General features: G+C 47.3%; 1 protein-coding gene across 4 annotated transcripts in view; it reads right to left on the bottom strand.

The window, feature by feature from the left end:
- Positions 1-19,314, bottom strand: part of DNAH10 (dynein axonemal heavy chain 10) — a 133,421-nt gene that overhangs the window by 28,475 nt on the left and 85,632 nt on the right. For 3 of the 4 annotated variants that reach the window (XM_077875303.1, XM_077875300.1, XM_077875302.1), the window contains 11 exons: positions 18,744-19,004; positions 16,842-17,014; positions 15,387-15,480; positions 14,669-14,836; positions 13,748-13,936; positions 10,201-10,372; positions 6,373-6,576; positions 5,647-5,727; positions 2,812-3,009; positions 2,138-2,299; positions 241-415 (listed from right to left, as the gene is read on the bottom strand). In XM_077875303.1, coding sequence (XP_077731429.1) covers positions 241-415; positions 2,138-2,299; positions 2,812-3,009; positions 5,647-5,727; positions 6,373-6,576; positions 10,201-10,372; positions 13,748-13,936; positions 14,669-14,836; positions 15,387-15,480; positions 16,842-17,014; positions 18,744-19,004 — 1,877 coding nt within the window. The remainder of the gene's footprint in view (positions 1-240; positions 416-2,137; positions 2,300-2,811; positions 3,010-5,646; positions 5,728-6,372; positions 6,577-10,200; positions 10,373-13,747; positions 13,937-14,668; positions 14,837-15,386; positions 15,481-16,841; positions 17,015-18,743; positions 19,005-19,314) is intronic. The other variant, XM_077875301.1, reaches the window with a different exon arrangement.

Consider the following 19,314-nt stretch of genomic DNA (forward strand, 5'->3'; position numbering starts at 1 on the left):
GCCCTGCGACCTGCTGAGTGGGGGCACCTGGGGCAAGCCACCTCACCACCCTGGGCCTCACCTTCCCCATCTTCAAACAAGGATGATAACAGCAATGCCAGTACCCACCCAGGGAAGTGTTTATAGCACAGTAGTCAGCCTGCAGTATGGCTCTAGGAATGCCTATCTGCTGTGATGACAGTAGCTGCTGTCAGGAGCGACACAGGTGGCCGAGCACACTCAGAGACTGCCATCAGTTACCTAATCTCGGTCACGTCTGATCTGTCCAGCTTCTGCAGCTCCAGCTTGGCGGCCTCTAGGATGGGCATGACCTCGGCCAGGGCCATCTCAGCCTCAGCCTTCTCCACAGCAATGATCTTGTTTTGTTCTTCTATCTCGATGGCTTTTTCTTCTGCGAGCTTCTTCTTTTCCTCAGCTGTGGGGGGAGGGGCAGGTTAGGGCAGCTACTGGGCAGGGAGGGGAGAGACCACAACCATTGGGACAAAGTGGCACATAGCTCTCCCAGGTCAGTGGTGGGCTGTCAGGGGATCTAACTCATTTTGGCCAATACGATGGCCTAGGGTGTTACTACTAGAATAGAAGTCCTCACGGGGCATGGGGTCTCCAACACCAGGACCACTGATCTGACTCTGACTGGCCACCCCCATGTCCCACCACTCCATTCCACAGGCCAGCCCCCAACCCTGCTGGCCAGTGTGAGCTGAGGACACCAGGGCTGCCCTGCCTTTCTGGAGCAGATGGAGAAACAGACAGAGTTCTCTCTGCTTCTCATCACCATTTCCTAGGTTTATTCAGGCCCCACACAAAAGCCACCCCTCCTAAGGTGGCCTGTCCCTTCTATCGCTCTCGATCTCACTGCTCTTTCCTTCATGACACTGATAGAAATCTGGCATTTCACCTAATTACTGGCTCACTGATTGTCTGATTCCACTCACTAGAATGCAGACATCTCCCCAAGGGCTGGAACCCCAATGCTTAGAATAGGGCTCAGTTCACAGTAGGTGAACTGTGTTGAACAGTGTCCCCCATAATCCATGCCCACCCGCAGCCTCAGAATGTGACCTTATTTGGAAAGAGGGTCTTTGTACATCTAATTAGTCCCCATGAGGTCTTACTGGGTTAGGGTGGGTCCTAAATCCAATGGCTTGTGTCCTTATAAAAAGACTGCAGGAAGACACAAAGACATAGAGGGAAGAAGGTAATGTGCCAATGGCACCAGACATTGAGATGAACCTAAAAGCCAACGATTGCCAGCAAACCACCGGAGGCTGCAAGAGGCAAGGAGGGGTCCTCCCCTAGAACCTTTGGAGGGAACATGGCCCTGCTGACACCTTGATTTCAGACTTTGACCTCCAGACCTGTGAGAGACTAAACTTCTGTTGTTTGAAACCCCCCCTCCCACACACACACACACACACACACACACACACACAAACACACACTTGGGTCATTTGTTTGCGTAGCTCTAAGAAATGAATATGCTGTCACTTGTCCGAGGGCACCCGAGTAGGACTGGAGCCCATGGCCTGAGCACCCATGGCCACACTTGTAACCACTCTGGTGTCTCGCCTTCCTGTGCACTCCGGGGTGCTGCTAAAATTCATGCTGACTCTGCTTCAGGAAATGGTCCCAGAGAACTAAAACAGTGGGTGGTACTCAATAAATGTATGCCAGATGCCCTCGTGTTTTCTGATCCGGTATTCCCTAGGGAGTCATGTCCGCAGTCAAGCATTGCCTGAGCGTTTGTAGGGTGCAGAGTGTGTACAGGCCCTGCCACTATGAAGGATCCTGGCCCTGGGGGAGTTTCTTGCTGGAGCAGCAGGAAGACACACATGGGAAGGAGGAGGTGAGGTCACAACCGTGAAACCCTCAGAATTGTCAGGGTGACAAGAAGAGGGGTCTGCAGGGAAGGTATCCCAGAGGAGATGGAACAGAGCAGCGCAGGTGGGAAGGAGGCTGGAATAACTGTAGGGGAGCTCACTGCGGCATGGAACCAGCAGGAGGGGCCCAAAAAGACCTGCGTGCGAGAATGGTCATCGAGCACAGAAGAACAGTGGGCTGACAAGCAGCTTCTCAGGAATGTCTCCCTGTCCTACCTGGGGGAGTCCCCGCCCCCGAGAGCTGGCCCCACACTCACCAATGGTTGTGTTGGTGGCAATTTCCTCCAGCAGGGCCTCACAGGCAGCAGACTTCTCCGCCAGCACCACTTTCTGCACGGCCAGCTTCTGGTTCAGCTCATCCAACTCGATGGTGGCCTCCTTCAGCTTGTCCAGCCCACCCTCCAGACGCTTGCACTGAGCTGAGGAAAGAGAGGAGCTGTACTCATCACCAGGGTAGGCGCTATTCCCAGCGCTCCAGGGGCCTCATTGTGATTCATCCCATTGGGGCTCAATTAAGAAAGTCATCTTCATGAGATGTCAAGCAAGCATAGCTCAGTACCTCCACTGACATGCTGGGACCACATTGGCCTAAATAAATGTATTTCTGAAAACCATGCTTCCCTTGGCCAATGGCTGGAGCCACAGAATTTTTTTCAAAAGCGTTTTCCAACAGAGCATGCTGCTGCCATCAGATCATATCTCTAAGCAGTGAAGAGGTAGAGCTACAAAGTGCAAGACCCAACACTGACGAATAGAAGAGCATGCCAGGCCTCTGCCCACCCAGAAGACTCACTCTAAGATGTAATATCCAGAACATGCAGTATTTTGTCTCAATCTGGAGTGTGTCTGGTCTTGCTAATAAAACACCTACTTAAAGAGAAGGTCAGCCCTTGGATCCTCACTTGTTCACCATCCCATTCCCATGTCTTACCCGTGTTATACTGGGTTTTCTCATCCAGCAATTTTGAATATGTGTTAATAAAATCAAGGTAGTTTTTGGGTGTTACATAGTTGCTACGCCTCAATTTCTGTAGAAATTGTTTGCTGAATTCACCCACGGATTCATGGACCAAAACAACATGCTCTACCACACTGTCTATGTTTTCCATCGGAATCATCGGATTTGTCCCTGAAGAGAAAGGATGGGAAAAATGCCTCTTAGACAACAGGAAAGAGCAGGTTCCCAAAGAGTCAGATACGGAATTCCTGTACAACCCAACAATTCTGCTCCCAGGTGCAGACCCACAAAGACCTGAAAATGGACTCAAGCAGACTCCTGCGGGCCAATGCACACAGCCACACTACTCACAACAGCCAAAACTGGAAGTGACCTGTGTGTCCACCAACAAATGACCAGATAAACAGATGTGGTCCATCCATTCAATGAAGAAAGGAAACTCTGCCGCATGACACAATGTGGATGAGCCTTGAGACATGCTGAGTATAAGAAGCCACGCACGAAAGGACAAATGTTACATGACTAGACTTCACACAAAGTCTCTGGAACAGGGGAATTCAGAGACAGAAAGTAGATGAGAGGTTCCTGGGGGACTGGAATGGGAGGAATGGGAGGTTCGTGCTTCATGGGGAGCAGCTCTGGTTTTATAAGATGGAAGGAGGTCTGGAGCTGGATGGTGCTGGCAGCTGCACAATAAGAATGTACCTAATGCCACTAACTTCACTCCTCAAAATGGTTAAAATGGCAAATTTTATGTTATAGATGTTTTACCACAATACAAAAAAAAGTGGTATTAAAACTGTTTAATAGAGAAAGGAAAAGAGTAGCTGCCAGTTGGCTGGTGTTTTTTCTGGACCACAGGACCGTCCATGCTCCAGCAGTTTCTCTTTCCCTTCCTCTGGCTGTGACACTGTTCGGGGAGGGGGTCTCAGGGTCTCAGGAGGGAAATACACCCAGCGTCCTTGGTGTGTCCCTTGTCCCCAGCACAGAGTGTATGAAAGCAGGCCTCCCTCTAAGTCTGTTAAAGCAATAAATCAATCATCTCTTCCAGGGCTAAACCCACGTCCCTTGGACTATCTGACAGATGGCAAAACACACTCACTGCAAAGCAGAATGTGCCTTCAATTAAAATGAAGGAAAAAAAGATTGGCCAAAAGTAACCATTCAGCCAGATGCTGTGGATTTGACCTTAAGTTACACCAGGGACCGGGAAACCACAGCCTACAGGCCTATTTTATGGCATCTGTGCCATAAAATAAAACTCTGCCTTACAAATATCCATACTTTGGGGCACAGTTAGCCCAATGCCAGGGACTCTCTTCCAAGAAAAAAAAATTCTTTTTTTTTCTTAAAGATTTTATTTATTCATGAGCAACAGAGGGGGGTGTGCAGAAACACAGGCAGAGGGAGAAGCAGGCCCCATGCAGGAAGCCCAACATGGGACTCAATCCCGGGTCTCCAGGATCACACCCTGGGCCGAAGGCGGCACTAAACCACTGAGTCACCCAGGCTGCCCGAAAAAAAAAAATTCTAAGCGAATTCCATGTGGTGTTATTTATGACACAGAGCCACTGATTGCTGAAAGTAAACCTAAGTGCTGTTAACATGCAGGGATGGCTCGCGTGCCCATGGAAGCTCAGGTGCATCTATCTATACTGGGGTTGGCAGACCATGCAGGACAAATCTGTCCCACTGCCTGTTTTTGTAAACACAGTTTCATGAGAACACAGCCATGCCTGCTCCCGTACACATTATTTGTGGCTGCCGTCATGGTTCAGTGGCAGGAGTAGTTGCAATGGAGCCTGTATGACCCACAAAGCTGAAAATATTTATCATCTGCTCCTTTACAGAAAAAGTTTGCTGATTCCTAAGTTAGACTGTCAGCACAGAGCCATTCTTTAGCCCCTTTACCTTGTGTGTTAAAATTATGAGTGCTCCCTGTGTAAAGGGACAAATTATTTATTTACTAAATACAGATTTATAAGGTAGAAACTATTTACAAGGCCACCCGGTGTCATTTGCCATCAATCTGCTCAAGTTAGTTGCAGATAAAAAGCTTTTTCCCTAAAGATAAATTGACTTGCTTTCTTATTTCAAAGATTAAAATTAATAATCAAGGACTTAAGTGTTTGAAACTTCTGAGAAAATTCAGCACTGACTGATAATCAGTCCACTAAAAGGTCCTTCGGGCATCCTTTGGGGCAAGGATCAGCATAACAGTAAATATTCAAGCTACATGGGCCATGTGGTCTCTGCTCTAACTCCTCAACCTTGCAGTTTGAAGCTTAAAAGCAGCCAGAGCCACCATGTTCACTGACAAATAAGTCAGTGTTCCAATCACACTTTATTTACCAAAACAAGCTATGGGTCACAATTGGTGCACCAACCCCTGCTTTGATGGTATCTGATCAATTTTATCCTAAATTGTCCTTGTAAGTTCCCTGAAATCCCTTTATTTTTTAGAACATCCTTATATTAGAGAGAGAGAAAGAATGCAAGCATGAGTGGGGGCAGGGGCAGGAGAGAGAATCCTTAAGCAGACTCCCCACTGAGTGCAGAGCCCATTGTGGGGCTCCATCCCAGGACCCTGAGATCATGACCTGAGCTGAAATCAAGAGTTGGACGCTGAACTGAGCCACCTAGGCACCCCAGTCCTTTGAAATCCCTTTAGATCAAAACAGTGTAAACCAAAAATATGCTAACAAACTTAAAAACAATTTATGGCCTTAGGGGCGAACTGTGACAGGATCCACTGGACCAAAATTCAAAGTCAGAAAGGCGCCAACAAGTCATTTTTGTTGCACGTACCTAAAAATGACTTAGCGACTGCGTGCAGGGCTTGAGGAGGCCAGGGCATGAACCAGTCAATACCAGTGTTATTCACAAGACCTTGAAAAGAAGGAGAAACAAAAGAGATGACCAGTTGGCAACCCTGAGATGCTTGAGGACATCGACATGGTCTTCAGCACCCAGCGCATTGGTGAAAGAGCTGGACGTGTCCAGGAATAATTCACTCAAAGCAGAGTTTCTCAACCTCAGTGTGACTGGCATTGGGCTGGATGATCCTCTGGCGGGGGGCGAAGGGGCGCTATCTGTGCAGCATGGAATATTTGGCAGCACCTGGGCCTCCATCAGCTGGACTGTAGGACACTCCCTGCCCCACCCAGCATGACAACCAAAACTGTCTCCAGGCATTGACAAATGTCCTTGAGTGGGGGCCAGTAAAATCACTCCATAAATTCAGAACCTCCACTCTAGAGGTCTAGGTACTGCACCTTCCACGAGGCTGGCAAAATGTTCCAGATGGAAGAGAGCGGAGAGCTCACTAGGGGCTGGGCACTGGGGCCCATGAGCATTCCTCGCATCAGGGGACAGCACCCACTGTGGGCAGCTCGAGAGCCTGCTGGCAGCTGTGGGGGACACAGTGGGACCCACACTACACAGCAGAGCCCACGCTTCTGCCCAGTGACCGTCTCCTGTTTTGCCCTGCGGAAGGGGGGGGGAAGAGGATGTGCAGGCTCAGCTCAGGGGCACCTGGGAAATTCCTGCACCGGGTCCTCAGGGTGTCCCCCACCGGCGACATGCCCAGGACGATGTGCAGATTATTTGCACTCTTGTTCACAAAGTACTGCCACACAGACTCTTTGGCCGGGCCCGTCCCTTGCTTCAGGGCTTCTTGTCCGATCTGACTGAGGATCGTCTCTTTCTCCTCTTCTGGGAAAAGTGCAGGTACGATTCCTAGAAAACAGAGACATGATGGGTTTTTCAGCCTCGGGGTTATCGTCTCCTCTAGGCACTGAAATGACGGGAGCACAGCATTACCAGAGGAGCAGAGGACGCCAAGGTGAGGGGCCCTAACTCTGAGGCCCCAGGCTCATACACTGAGGGTGAATCCCTCTGAGCCTCAATCTCATCAGTGAAATGGGAGGAATAAGTGCCTCCCGCGTACCTTGGGGGGGTGATCGTGAGCGGCAAAGCAGGGGTACTTGACCAGGGACAACTGTGCCTCCTAAGTGACACTTGGCAATGTCCGGAGACATTTTCGGTTGCCCCAGCTTGTGTGTGTGTTGGGGGGTGGGGATGCTAATGGAATCAGGCACGGAGAGGCCAGGGGTGCTGCCAGCCAGCCTGTAATACCCAGGACAGCCCCGCAGCAAAGACTCCCCTGCCACTGATGTCATGAGGACCAGGGATGAGAAACTGCTGCCGAGTCAGTGTAAGGGCTTCAGAAAATAAGTAACCTGGACCATCCGGGGAGCTATTAAGTGAGGCTCCCTGGAGCACTCTCAGCCTTCACAGAATATATACCCCAGCCCTGCAGCGGGGGTTACAGGCACAGAAAAGGACAGATTGACGCTTCTAGCCCTGCTCACACGCTTGCAACCCATGTGCGGAAAGTCTGATGCCGACCCAAGGAAGCATGTGCTCAATGCCGTGTTGGGAGCTGGACTGTGGTGCCTGGGCATCCCGGACCCACGAAGCTGCCACCGTGGAGGGGGCTTCTTTTGGGGGGGAGAGGCCCTGCAGGGCACTGGAGCTAAAATTGGGAGGAAGCATGGAACCTGACGTTAGTCTGGAAAGGAGTTCTGCTGTCTGTGCCCCTCCCTCCCTGCCCATCCCCTCTTCCCGGCCACCGGTCCCTCTTCCCTTTGGAGAATCACTTGTCCTCCATTCATACACCTGCATAGGCTTTGGGTGGGCTGGCGGCCCCATCAGAGCCCCAGGCAGTTGGCTCGGGCGTGGGTGCATAAGCTGAGCCAGCTGATGGAAGCCCTTCCAGGCAGCCTGGCCCCCACGTCTGGGAAAGATGGTCTCATTCACCCAGGGTAAGCCAGGACGATGCGATGGGGCTTGGTTTTTTGTTGTTGTTGTTTGTTTGTTTGAATTGCTTTGGGAAAATCCAAAAATGCAAATACAAGAGAAAAATGGTAAAGCCGAGATGGGGCACAGGAGGGATGAACCCGTAGCCACAATCTTTTGAGCACCTGGGTCCAACCAAGCCCCCTGGGCTTTCTCAGGCTTGTGAAACAGCCCTGACTCCTCCATTCCTCTTGAACTTCGCTAAGCCGACCTGACTTGCACTGCCAGCACCTGCAACCGTGGAGGCTGATGAGAGAGGGAGAGAGTGGCCGGCAGGAGCAGGGCAGGACAGGACAGCAAATAAGGAGGTGGAAAGAACACAGGCTGCAGGAACAGAAGGCAGTCTGCGGAGACCAGAGCACTGGAGGCTTCAGAGAAAGGGAACCAGTGCCGTGCACGGGCGGCGGTGTTCTAGGAAGCCAAGATCAGCGCAGACGTGCGTGAAGAGTTGAGGTCAGACATGAGAAGGGTCTGGCTCTGATGGAGGCTGGAGGGCATGCCGAGGAAGGGACAGGTTCCAGAAACAGATGAGAAAGCACAATGAAATGTGGAAGAGGTCAAGAGGGGACACACTCCGCAGTTCAGGCCTAATGAAAATTCTGGAATAATGGGGTTCGCAGGAAGGCACAGAGAGAGCCCCCTGAGCACAGGAGAGCTGCCAGATTCTCGCTAGCTCAGGCCCATTGATCTCACTCTATCTACACCATTTCAAATGAGTAGCCTGCATTCTTATTAAATATCCCATGGGTTCCCGTACAGAACCAAGTTGACGCAGCAGGCCTGGGGCTGCACGCCTTACAGAGGCCTGCTTACGGGGTTGGCCCTTGGCCGGCGTCCGGGAACTTGGACTTGGGGAGGATTCCCACCACCATTCATCGATCAGAGTGCCTCATCTGCACACAGTGTGGTTTATACTGACCACCTGCTTCCCCTCTGGGATTCTGGAATGTGGGTTGGTGCCAGGCAGCAGGTGCCCACCGTGACCAGCCCCCACTGAACACCCTTGGGTTCTGAGTTTCTAATGGGCTTTCCCAGGAGATGGCACTTCACAAAGGTTGTCAGAATCAGATGCGGGAGGAGTTAAACATGTCCTATGTGACTGCCATAGTTACTGCCATAGAAGAGAGTTCTGGAAGCCTGTGCCTGGCTCCCCAGACCTCCCCCGGCATGTGCCTCTTCCCCTTTGCTGATGGTGCTTCGTGTCCTGCTGTAATTAGATCACAGCTGTGTGTACTGCCAGAGACACAGGAACTCGCTTCTGGTTCTCCTCCTATCATCTCAGCTTCTGGCTCACTCCCCACCTTCTCCCTGAACCCAGTCCTGTACTCACCTGATTTCTCACACTCTCCCCACAGATGGTGGCTCTCCAAGCCTGTTAGTGATGCTAAAATTGAAATCTCCACCCTGGGCCCCTATTCTGAGAACCAGACCCCTACAAGTTGGCCCCCATAGTCCATCTGCTACAGGTGAAGTTGTGTTCCCCCAAAAAAGAGATGTTGAAGTCCCCAGGACCTCAGAATGTGAACTGACTTGGAAAAAGGGTCTTTACAGAAGTCATCAAGTTAAAATGAGGTCATCAGGGTAGGTCTTAAGCCAGTGCAACTGGTGTCCTTATTATATAAAAAGGGGAAATGTGGGTGCAGAGACAGATATACATGCACAGGGAGAACATGAAGGCAGACCCAGGGTGATGCATCCACAAGCCAAGGAATCCACAGAAGCCGGCAGCAAATCAGCAGAAGCTAGAGACAGGCCTGGGACAGACTCTCCCCCAGAGCCCCAGAAGGAACCACCCCTGCCAACACCTTGATGCGGGACCTCCAGATTGTGAGACAGTAAATGTTTGTGGTTTTAGGTTTTTTTAAAAGTAATCTCTACCCTCAACGTGGGCTTGAACTCACAACCCTGTAATCAAGAGTCGCACACTCCACTGACCTAGCCAGCCAGGTGCCCCAAATATTTGTGGTTTTCAGCCACCCATTTCGTGGTACTTTGTTACAGCAGCCCTAGCAAATCAATATACCACCTGACCTCCCGTTTGGATTTCTCCTAAGTGTAGCACACTCCACACCCTCCTAGTGGCACAAACCCACATCTACTCTTCCCCCTCCTAGCAACGGGGCTACTCACACCAGCCAGAACTGGGAGCCACCCTGGGTGGGCTCTCCCTCCCTCACCCTCATCCAATCTGTACAAGTCCTGTTGGCTCTACCTCCAAAATATCTCAGGAATCCACTCACTTCTTTCCATTCTCACTTCCCCTCCACCCCATCCAGACCCAGGTCATCTGTCACCTGCCACCCTCTCCTATTCTTATCTCCCTCTTATCTAGACTCCACAGGGCAGCCAGAGGGACCTGTGAAAACATAAGCCTGGACCACATCATTGCCCAGAAAGTGACATCTAATCTGGACGTGACGCACCAGGCCTGCACTGAGGGTCCCCTTCACCTGGTTTTGTATACAGCCGGTGCACCCCGTGTGGGAGCAGCCTCCACGGTACCTGATGTCAGCATGTTGTTGATGAGCTCCAGGAAGCCCTCCTCGGCCACGTGGGTGTCCGTGAACAGGAAGATCATCATTTTGTTCTCAGTCCCGAGTTTGAGATAAAGGTTCTTCAGATCTTCCCGGAAATTGTTCTCAGAGTAGCCTCGGCTCAGAAGGATCTCAAACACCTGCCAACACAGAGCACAACAGCGGTGAGACAACCAGCCCAGAGAGGGTCAGACTGTGCAGCTAAGGGGGATGAGTGACAGCAAAACCAGATGACCCGGGCCATTTTTCACAAACACTGTTGAGTGAGAAACCCAAGACTCAGGAAACTATGACATCCCTTGGTGTTGAGTGAGCTGTGACGGACATGCTGCACATGCACACATGTGTAGGGGGTGACAAGTATGCAGGGGACACAGGTCTGTGCAGATGGGATCACGTGAGTATGGCAGAGAAAAGGACACCTTCGGTTGTTAAATGAGTCATCTGAGTCACAGGGTAGGGGGACAGCCGGAATGGGGATGGGGGTGAGGGGAGGAAATAGAGATGGGCCAAAAACAGCACCCACACATACACAAGTACAACCATAATGTGTGTGCAAGCCCCCCCCCCCCCGCCATTAGGAGTTCATTGAAAATGAAAGAGATTGTGGGAAGACATGTAGGGAAACTAAGTAAGAAGCCATTTTAAATTCTTAAATTTAAAAATCTCACTAAGTAGACATAAATGTAAATGAGGACACAAACTTCATTCTCATCTGTTCATTTTCTTTGGCCTCAGGGCACGAACTAAGCTACAAGCTACCGACCTCAGTTCTGAGACTGCTCAGAAAGTTTACAGTGACTTAAACATCCTGGTCCCTCTGCCTCCTCTCAACCCCAATGCATGCCCACACATGAGGGCACATGCAACCTCTGTCCCGCTCATACCTTGCATGGCATTCTGTGCACTCTCACACTCACAAGCTCACACTCCCTTGGTTGCACAGACCTTCAAGTTCCCTCTCTCTCTCTCTCACACACACACACACACTCACTCACTCACTCAAGGCAACACAGATAACTTGCCACCAAATATTCGGCCTGCAGTTCCATCTGATGCCGGCAGACCCCGTTCATCCTCCCTGAGTACAGCCCCCCACATCCCCTCCAAGGCTCCTGACAGCACTAAGGCATGAATGGCTCACTGTGATCCCACTACCCAACCTCCCCTCCACTCCCTGGGGCCCAGCAATAGCCCAGAACTCTTTCATTCTCCGCCTCCACCCCTTGGACATCCTCTGCCATTCCTCAAGGCCAAGATGCATGACCACTACCTCACAGGAATGTCCGATTTACCAGGGCTGGTCAACAGAAAATACCAACTTGTCTAGAAAAATGTTCAATTATAAAACAATTACATTTTGATCACATATTTTTTGAGGATTTATTTATTTATTTGAGAGAGAGAGAGAACAAGCAGGAGGAAGATCAGAGGGAGAGGGAGAATCCCAAGTAGACTCCCTGCTGAGCACAGAGCTGACACAGGCTCAATCCCACCACCCTGAGATCACAACCTGAGCTGAAATTAAGTGTCAGGTGCTCAACCAACTGAGCCACCCGGGTGCCCCTTGATCACATATTTTATCAGATTTTGGGCTTTTAAAAAAAGATTTTATTTATTTATTCATGAGAGACACAGAGACAGAGAGAGGCAGAGACACAGGCAGAGGGAGAAGCAGGCTCCATGCAGGGAGCCTGATGCAGGACTCGGTCCCAGGATCCTGGGATCATGACCTTATACAAAGACAGATGCTCAACCACTGAGCCACCCAGGTATCCCTACATGTTTTATCAGATTTTAAAGGTAAATCAACCAAATTTTTTTTCACTTTTTTTTATAAATACTTTAAATAAAAGGTCAATATTGGTGAAGTACTGCAAGCTAGATTCATTGGACTAGCCACAATTGCTCTTTATATAAAGAGTTCTCACAAATCAATAAGCACATAAAAAGGCAACTCACAAAAGAGAAAAGACAAATGTCCAATGAGCACGTAAGAAGATATTCAGACTTCACTATGAATTGAAGAAAGAAGTGCTTATTTAAACTACACTATTTTTCGCCTACAATATTGGCAAATATCAGATTGATAATAGCCAGTGTTGGCAAGAACAGGGAGAAATGGACATTACCAGTAGCATAAATCAGTATAATCCTTTGTTGTGGCCACTACTGGTAGTTTTAAGGCATTTAAATGAACAAACCAACCAGGATGAACAAACCAACCATAATGCCACGGTACTCAATACCTGTATTTTATATTTGCTTAAAAAAAAGAAAAGAAACCATGGGTCTTGGCAATGACTTTTTGGATGTGACAGTAAATCACAAGCAACAAAAGCAAAAATAAACAAGTGAGTTGTGGAGATGACTCTTCACAATTGGGCCTGCCTGTGTAGTATACATCTCCACCTGGAGAGGTCCCTGCAGGTGACTTGCCAATGGCCACAGCAGGGGCTCACTGTAAGGTTCTAAGAATGAGGTGGAGAAACAGGAACCTTCCCCCCGCTCCGCCCCTCCATGGTGCTGGTGGGACTATACAATGGTATGGTCACTTGGGAAAACAATCTGGCAGTTCTCCAATGATTAAACATGGACTTGTGTATGACCTGGCAATTCCACCGTGAGGTGTGTCTCCAAGAGACATGAAAACACCTGTTGACACAGAGACTTATATGTAAACGTTCATAGTGGCACCATTCACAATGGCCAAAAGGTGGAAACAACCCACATGGCCATGGAGAGATGAATGGATTAACAGAATGTGGTCAATCTAGACAACAGACCATGACTCAGCACAAAAAGGAAGGAACTGCTGATACATGGATGGTACCTGAAAGCATTACGCTAAGTGAGAGAAGCTGTCAAAGAAGATCACGTACTCTATGATTCTATTCATGAGAATCCAGGATAGGGTATCCGGAGAGACAGGAAATAGGTGAGTGCTTTTTTAGGGCTGGGTGAGGGGCAGAAAGCTAAAGTATGTAGGATGTCTTTTGGGGGTGACAAAATGTCCCCCAATAGACTATGGTGATCTGTGAACACACCAAAGAGCACTGAATCGCACATGGGTGAATTGTATGGCCTGTGAATTACATCTCAATAAAGCTGTTGTTTGGGTTTTTTTGTTTTGTTTTGTTTTGTTTTAAAGAGATTCTAAGAATGGCCCAGAATTGTGAGGGCTGGTTGTGCAGATACAGCATACAGCAGCTGGCAAATTGCTGACCTGAATGCTGGGTCCATGGAGGTTTGGGCCAATCCCTCCTCCATATGAATATGTGCCACAAACCACAAGATTTGCTCTTATTTGACTTTCAAATTTGATTTCACATAGTCTCCATTCCAAAAATAATACAAAAGTTAGATTCTTCAGCCATTCAGTTAAGTAACAAGGAAAAAAAAACAATTCTACACTCTATGAAAACATCATGTCATGATCTGTTATACATGGCATGAACTACCAATGGCTGAAATTGATATAACAAACCTATTTCTAAGAAAGGAGGTTGACTTACCTCGTAGCCAGCTGTGAAGGCGGCCAACCTGGCAAGAGACTGCTTCCCTGAACCTCCAACCCCGACCAGCAGGGCGTGGCCACGGTCCATTCGGATGATGCGGTGCACACGGGTTAGGTGCTCCAGAGCATCATCAAAGAGAACCAAGTTCATTTTGGTGTTGCTTTCATTATACTCCTCAAGAATTTCCTGAATTTAAAAAAATTTAAAAGGATCACTGGATTCTAAGAGACTCTTTCCTTTTGTCCAGGAGGAATTAAGAATGGAGAAGAGATTTTCTTTTCAATAATCTATAGCAGTTGAAATAATTAAAATCATTTAGGTTTACGGGACTAATCTAGTGTTGACAGTTAAGGTTTTGATCTCTTGGCTTGTGATCGGCCTGCAGTGAGCAGGTTCAAGTCATGAGTTAAAATGAAAATAAATATCAGAGTCAGGGCAGCCCTGGTGGCGCAGCGGTTTAGCGCCGCTTGCAGCCCGGGGTGTGATCCTGGAGACCCTGGATCAAGTCCCACATCAGGCTCTCTGTATGATGCCTGCTTCTCCCTCTGCCTGTGTCTCTACCTCTCTTGCGCCCTCTCTGAATAAATAAATCTTAAAAAAAAAAAAAATATCAGAGTCAGCTGAGTGGTTCCCAAACCTGACTGTGCTTTGGAACCCTGGGACCTGACATGGACTTGAAGGAAGGAAACTCAGAGTGGCAAGCCCAGGGGTCCATGTGTTTAACACATTCTTCAGGTCTTTCTATGCACCCCTGGACGTGATAATCACCCCTGGACACAAACCTACATTCTGAACCTTGAGACAGAGGCACGGGTATTCTTCCCAGCTCTGCCTCCTGAGCACCCTGCACTGCTTGACTCCCCTGAGAAGCACGCCCAGGAAAAGTGAGCCTATGGAGAAGGTAAACGCCATCTAAACCTGAAACAAGGCCTTGGCTGCCTCATAATCCTGGATGTCTTCATAAATGCGTGTTTCCTCTTCTTGCAGGGCCATCCGGAAGTCTCCAAACAGGATGGGATCCCTCATCACCACCTCTGCATCATCGTTAAAATGTTCCATAACCAAGTCTCTTATGTGGTCTTGTACCTTTTGACAGAAGATCATTTAAGGACCCAAACTCAACAACATATATGTGCTAAAACTCATGAGAAAAAAGAACACATGCTAAGATTATCTGAAGTAATTCTTTTTTCCAACTGCTACAAGGTATGTAATAATCCACCCTCCCTAATCTTTCAACTTCTATTAATGTATTTTTCCCCAATTGGTGAACTACATAAATAGATACAAATATATAGACACAGATAGCTATAACTATAAATATAGATAGATATAGATGGCAGGATGGGATGCCTGGGTGGCTCAGAGGTTGAGTATCTGCCTTTGGCTCAGGGCATGATCCTGGTCCAGGGATCGAGTCCTGCATTGGAGTCCCTATGGGGAGCCTGCTTCTCCCTCTGCCTTTATCTCTGCCTCTCTGGTATGTCGCTCATGAATGAATAAATAAATAAATAAATAAAATCTTAAAAAAAAAAAAGATATAGATGGTAAGGGAGGGGTTTACACTTGTGTATTTCACCCAGAGAAGAATTTTGTGGTTAGTTTTTATTTTGCTGGTATAGTTTGATGTACTGACCAGCTGTTTGTCTGTTTCGTTGATTAATCGGTCATGGAAGACTCTCAGACACTCGTTTCTCCAGACTCTCACCATCTGGGTCACTGTCTGGAACCTACATGATAGAAGGGGAAAATCAGTCATGAAGTCATTTAGAGAGAGGGGGGCTAAATGCTACTATTTTCAGATGGATACACAGAGCATGGAAAAGGACAACATTTCTATAGTTCTTTTCTTCCCCCTGTTCTCACATTAATGAAATTTAATGGAAGCTAACAAATTAAGTGTAAAGACCATAAAATCATCATCTATAATTTATCCTCCATAGGGAAGAAAAAGAACATTATCTGTAAATGACATAAATGACATAAAATGAGAACCTGACACTGCTCCTACTTGCTGGAGCTCATGAATTTAAAATCGGCATCAAGGCCACTGGCAGCTTCTTTTTTTAAGAACCAGTTCCATCTGGCCCTAGTTCTTGAACTTCCTCTGGTTTTTGACAGAGAGCCCTTACTCTCCCCTGCGTACTGGAGCTGTCTTCTCCTAAACTGTCATTCCAAACCCTTCATGGAGATCTGAAAATAAGTTTGGGTATATGAAAAGCCATCAACTAATTCACTTTTCAATATTTTGTGGACTCAATATGAATCCACAAAATCGGACTATGCTTGAAAATCTATATACATTAACATAAATACATAAGCCTAGTTTCAAAAAGAAAATTTCTATACCTAGATTTAAATCCTTTTATCCTCCGTGTTTACTTCTCCTACAGACACACATAATATAACCAATTAGCAACTGCTAACAATTCAGTTGCCTGAGCAAAAGGTAACTTCATTTTTTTAATAATAAATTTATTTTTTAGTGGTGTTCAATTTACCAACATACAGAATAACACCCAGTGCTCATCCCGTCAAGTGTCCCCCTCAGTGCCCGTCACCCATTCACTCCCACCCCCTGCCCTCCTCCCCTTCCATCACCCCTAGTTCGTTTCCCAGAGTTAGGAGTCTTTATGTTCTGTCTCCCTTTCTGATATTTCCCACACATTTCTTCTCCCTTCCCTTATATTCCCTTTCACTATTATTTATATTCCCCAAATGAATGAGAACATACAATTTTTGTCCTTCTCCGACTGACTTACTTCACTCAGCATAATAAAAAGGTAACTTCAGAATGAGGAACAAATGATCAGCAGAGCAATCCCACCAAAGGGCTAAGTACACCTGTCCACATGTCCACACACCTGCCTTTCTTGGCTCTACCTGTCTTCAAGTCACAGGCTTAACAAGTCATCAGGCATTAACCATACATTTAACTCTTTCCTTCATTTAACATAAACAAAAAGACATTGGGTATATTCATTGATAGACTGATTCATCAAATTAATTGACAAGTCCTCTGTCTTAAAAGAATAGGAAAAACCATCATGATACCAATGGGCCACATGTTAGTGAGACAAAACAAACTCACCGTTCTGGATTAGTGAGGACAAGACCATTAAAAACTCTGGAGAGATCCCGAAGATTAAAGATGTAGTGGAACTTAGATGGGGTAGGATGCAGGTCCTGCACAATGGTTTTGTAAAGCGCCAATGTGCAGAAGGTCAGCTTGTCACTCACAGCCATGATGCTTTCATGAAACACCTGAAAAATGAAAAGAACACCCAAGTGTCTATCAGTGGATGAACAGATAAACCAATGTCATCTATCCATACAGTGGCATGTTTATTTGACCCTATCAAAGAGCAAAGTACTGGGCAGCCTGGTTGGCTCAGCGGTTTAGCGCCTCCTTCAGCCCAGGACCTGATCCTGGAGACCTGGGATTGGGTCCCATGTCGGGCTCCCTGCGTGGAGCCTGCTTCTCCCTCTGCCTGTGTCTCTGCCTCTCTCTCTCTCTCTCTCTCATATGAATAGATAAAATCTTTAAAAAAAAAAAAAAAAGAGCAAAGTACTGACACACACACTACCAATGGATGAATCTTGAAAATGTGATGCTAAAGAAAGAAGCCAGTCATAGAAGACCACATACTGTATGATTCCATTTGTCTGAAATATCCAGAAGAGGGAAATCTACAAAGGTAGAATGCAAATTAGCAATTGCCAAGGGCTGAAGGATGGGAGATTGTGATTGCTTTTGGGGTAACAAAAATATTTTGAAATTAGGTAGTGGTAATGGTTGTACAACATTGGGAATCGTACTCAATGCCAAAACTTTAAATTGGTTAAAATAACTAGTGCTACACTATGTGAATTGTACCATAATTTTTAAAGAAGAGATAAAAAGGGGCACTTGGGTGGCTCAGCTGGTTGAGCATCTGACTCTTGATTTCAGCTCAGGTCATGATTTCAAGGTCATGAAATTGAGCCCTAAGTCACACTCCACACTGAGCATGGAACCTGCTTAAGATTCTCTCCCTCTCCCTCTGCCCCTTCCACCCCCATTCAAATACTCTCTCTCTCTCTCTGAGAGAAAAAAGAAGGCCAAAGAAACATCATCTGATTTGCTTTGTTTCCCTAGATTTTCACATTGACAAGTCAACATGATGTGAAACCAAAACCCAAACCAGTCCTTGGTTTGAGTTTGATTTGACCAGTGTAGACTCACAGTTTTGACACTGAATAGCTTATGATAGGGCACGAACATGCCAGGTGCCCACAGTTCCTATGGATCACACCTCACCATCCCACATCTTTACCTCTCCTGCCCCTCAAGGCTTTGTGTGCACAAATCTCATTATAGGAGGGAAATGGCAGGACCAGAAGGTCATCATTTAAGTGAATGGGTTCCATTTGTGGGGGGAGGGGTAGCCAAGTTAAATCATAATGAGAGCGGTAACTAGTATCTGATGAGTATCTTCTGTGTGCTAGACACTGTGCCACACATTTTATGTGCCCTTTTCTCCTTTCATTTTCCCAGACTCTCAGTGAGGTGGACACCATCATTATCCCTGTTCCAGATGAGAACCAGGTCTAGGAGAGCTCAAGGGACTTACCCAGGGAGCAGAATGGGACCTGACTCCAGGTCTTGGTCCCCTAGTTGATTCACTGACTCAATTCAATGTGGCACATGTAACTCAGGGCTACATCATGACTTCTGTGCACCCAAGACACTTTTGCCTTCTGGGCCCCATCCTCCATAAAAATATATGACTTTATATTTTATGACTGCACTGGTATACAGATGAATATAATCCAGGCTAGATTATATTCTCTTTTTTTCTTCTGGTTTTAAAAGAAGTCAAAGTACATTCATGGACCCCCAAAAGTACTGCGGGCCTTGTGCCTGCTGTGCCTCATGCCTAAGTCAACCATACATACACTTCTCCTCAACACAAGGTCCTCCAGGTTAGACTGGTAATTAAAAGCAAGTTACCGAAGTGTGGCCTTTCAGGATGGAGGAATAAATTAAATGCAAAGACTCCTCTGAAGGAAATGGTACATTGAAGACACTGAACAGTGAAATAAATCTCGGATCAACTTCATTGCGGCCTCCTCCAGCTTTTCCCATGGCAGCAATAAAGCCGAGGTCCCGAATGCTTTTACAATTCAGCTCCTTCCCACGGTCATACAAGTAGCCTTTTTCCAACAGCAGTTTCAGCAAGGCGATTGGCTGCTGTGTGCCATATTCATCCACCTTGATTTTGTTTTTAAAGAAAAGAGATAACGGTAGTATCATAAAGCAGAACTCAGAGATGCCTTTCCTGACCATTTAAACTAATTCCCGTCTTTCCTCTTCCTCTCTCTGAGCACTCTGGTTTTCATTCCATAGGGTTTCTGAAGGTTTGCCACTATATATTCATTTGTAATTTTTTTTAATCCATCTTCCCCCTCTGGACTATAAGCTCCATAAGGGCAGGGACTACTATGTTTTGTTCATCACTGCACAGCACCAGACCCATAGGAGGTGCTCAATAAATATATGTTAATTGGATGGATGCATGGAT

Source organism: Canis aureus, chromosome 27 (assembly GCF_053574225.1).
Source record: "Canis aureus isolate CA01 chromosome 27, VMU_Caureus_v.1.0, whole genome shotgun sequence".
NCBI lineage: Eukaryota > Metazoa > Chordata > Mammalia > Carnivora > Canidae > Canis > Canis aureus.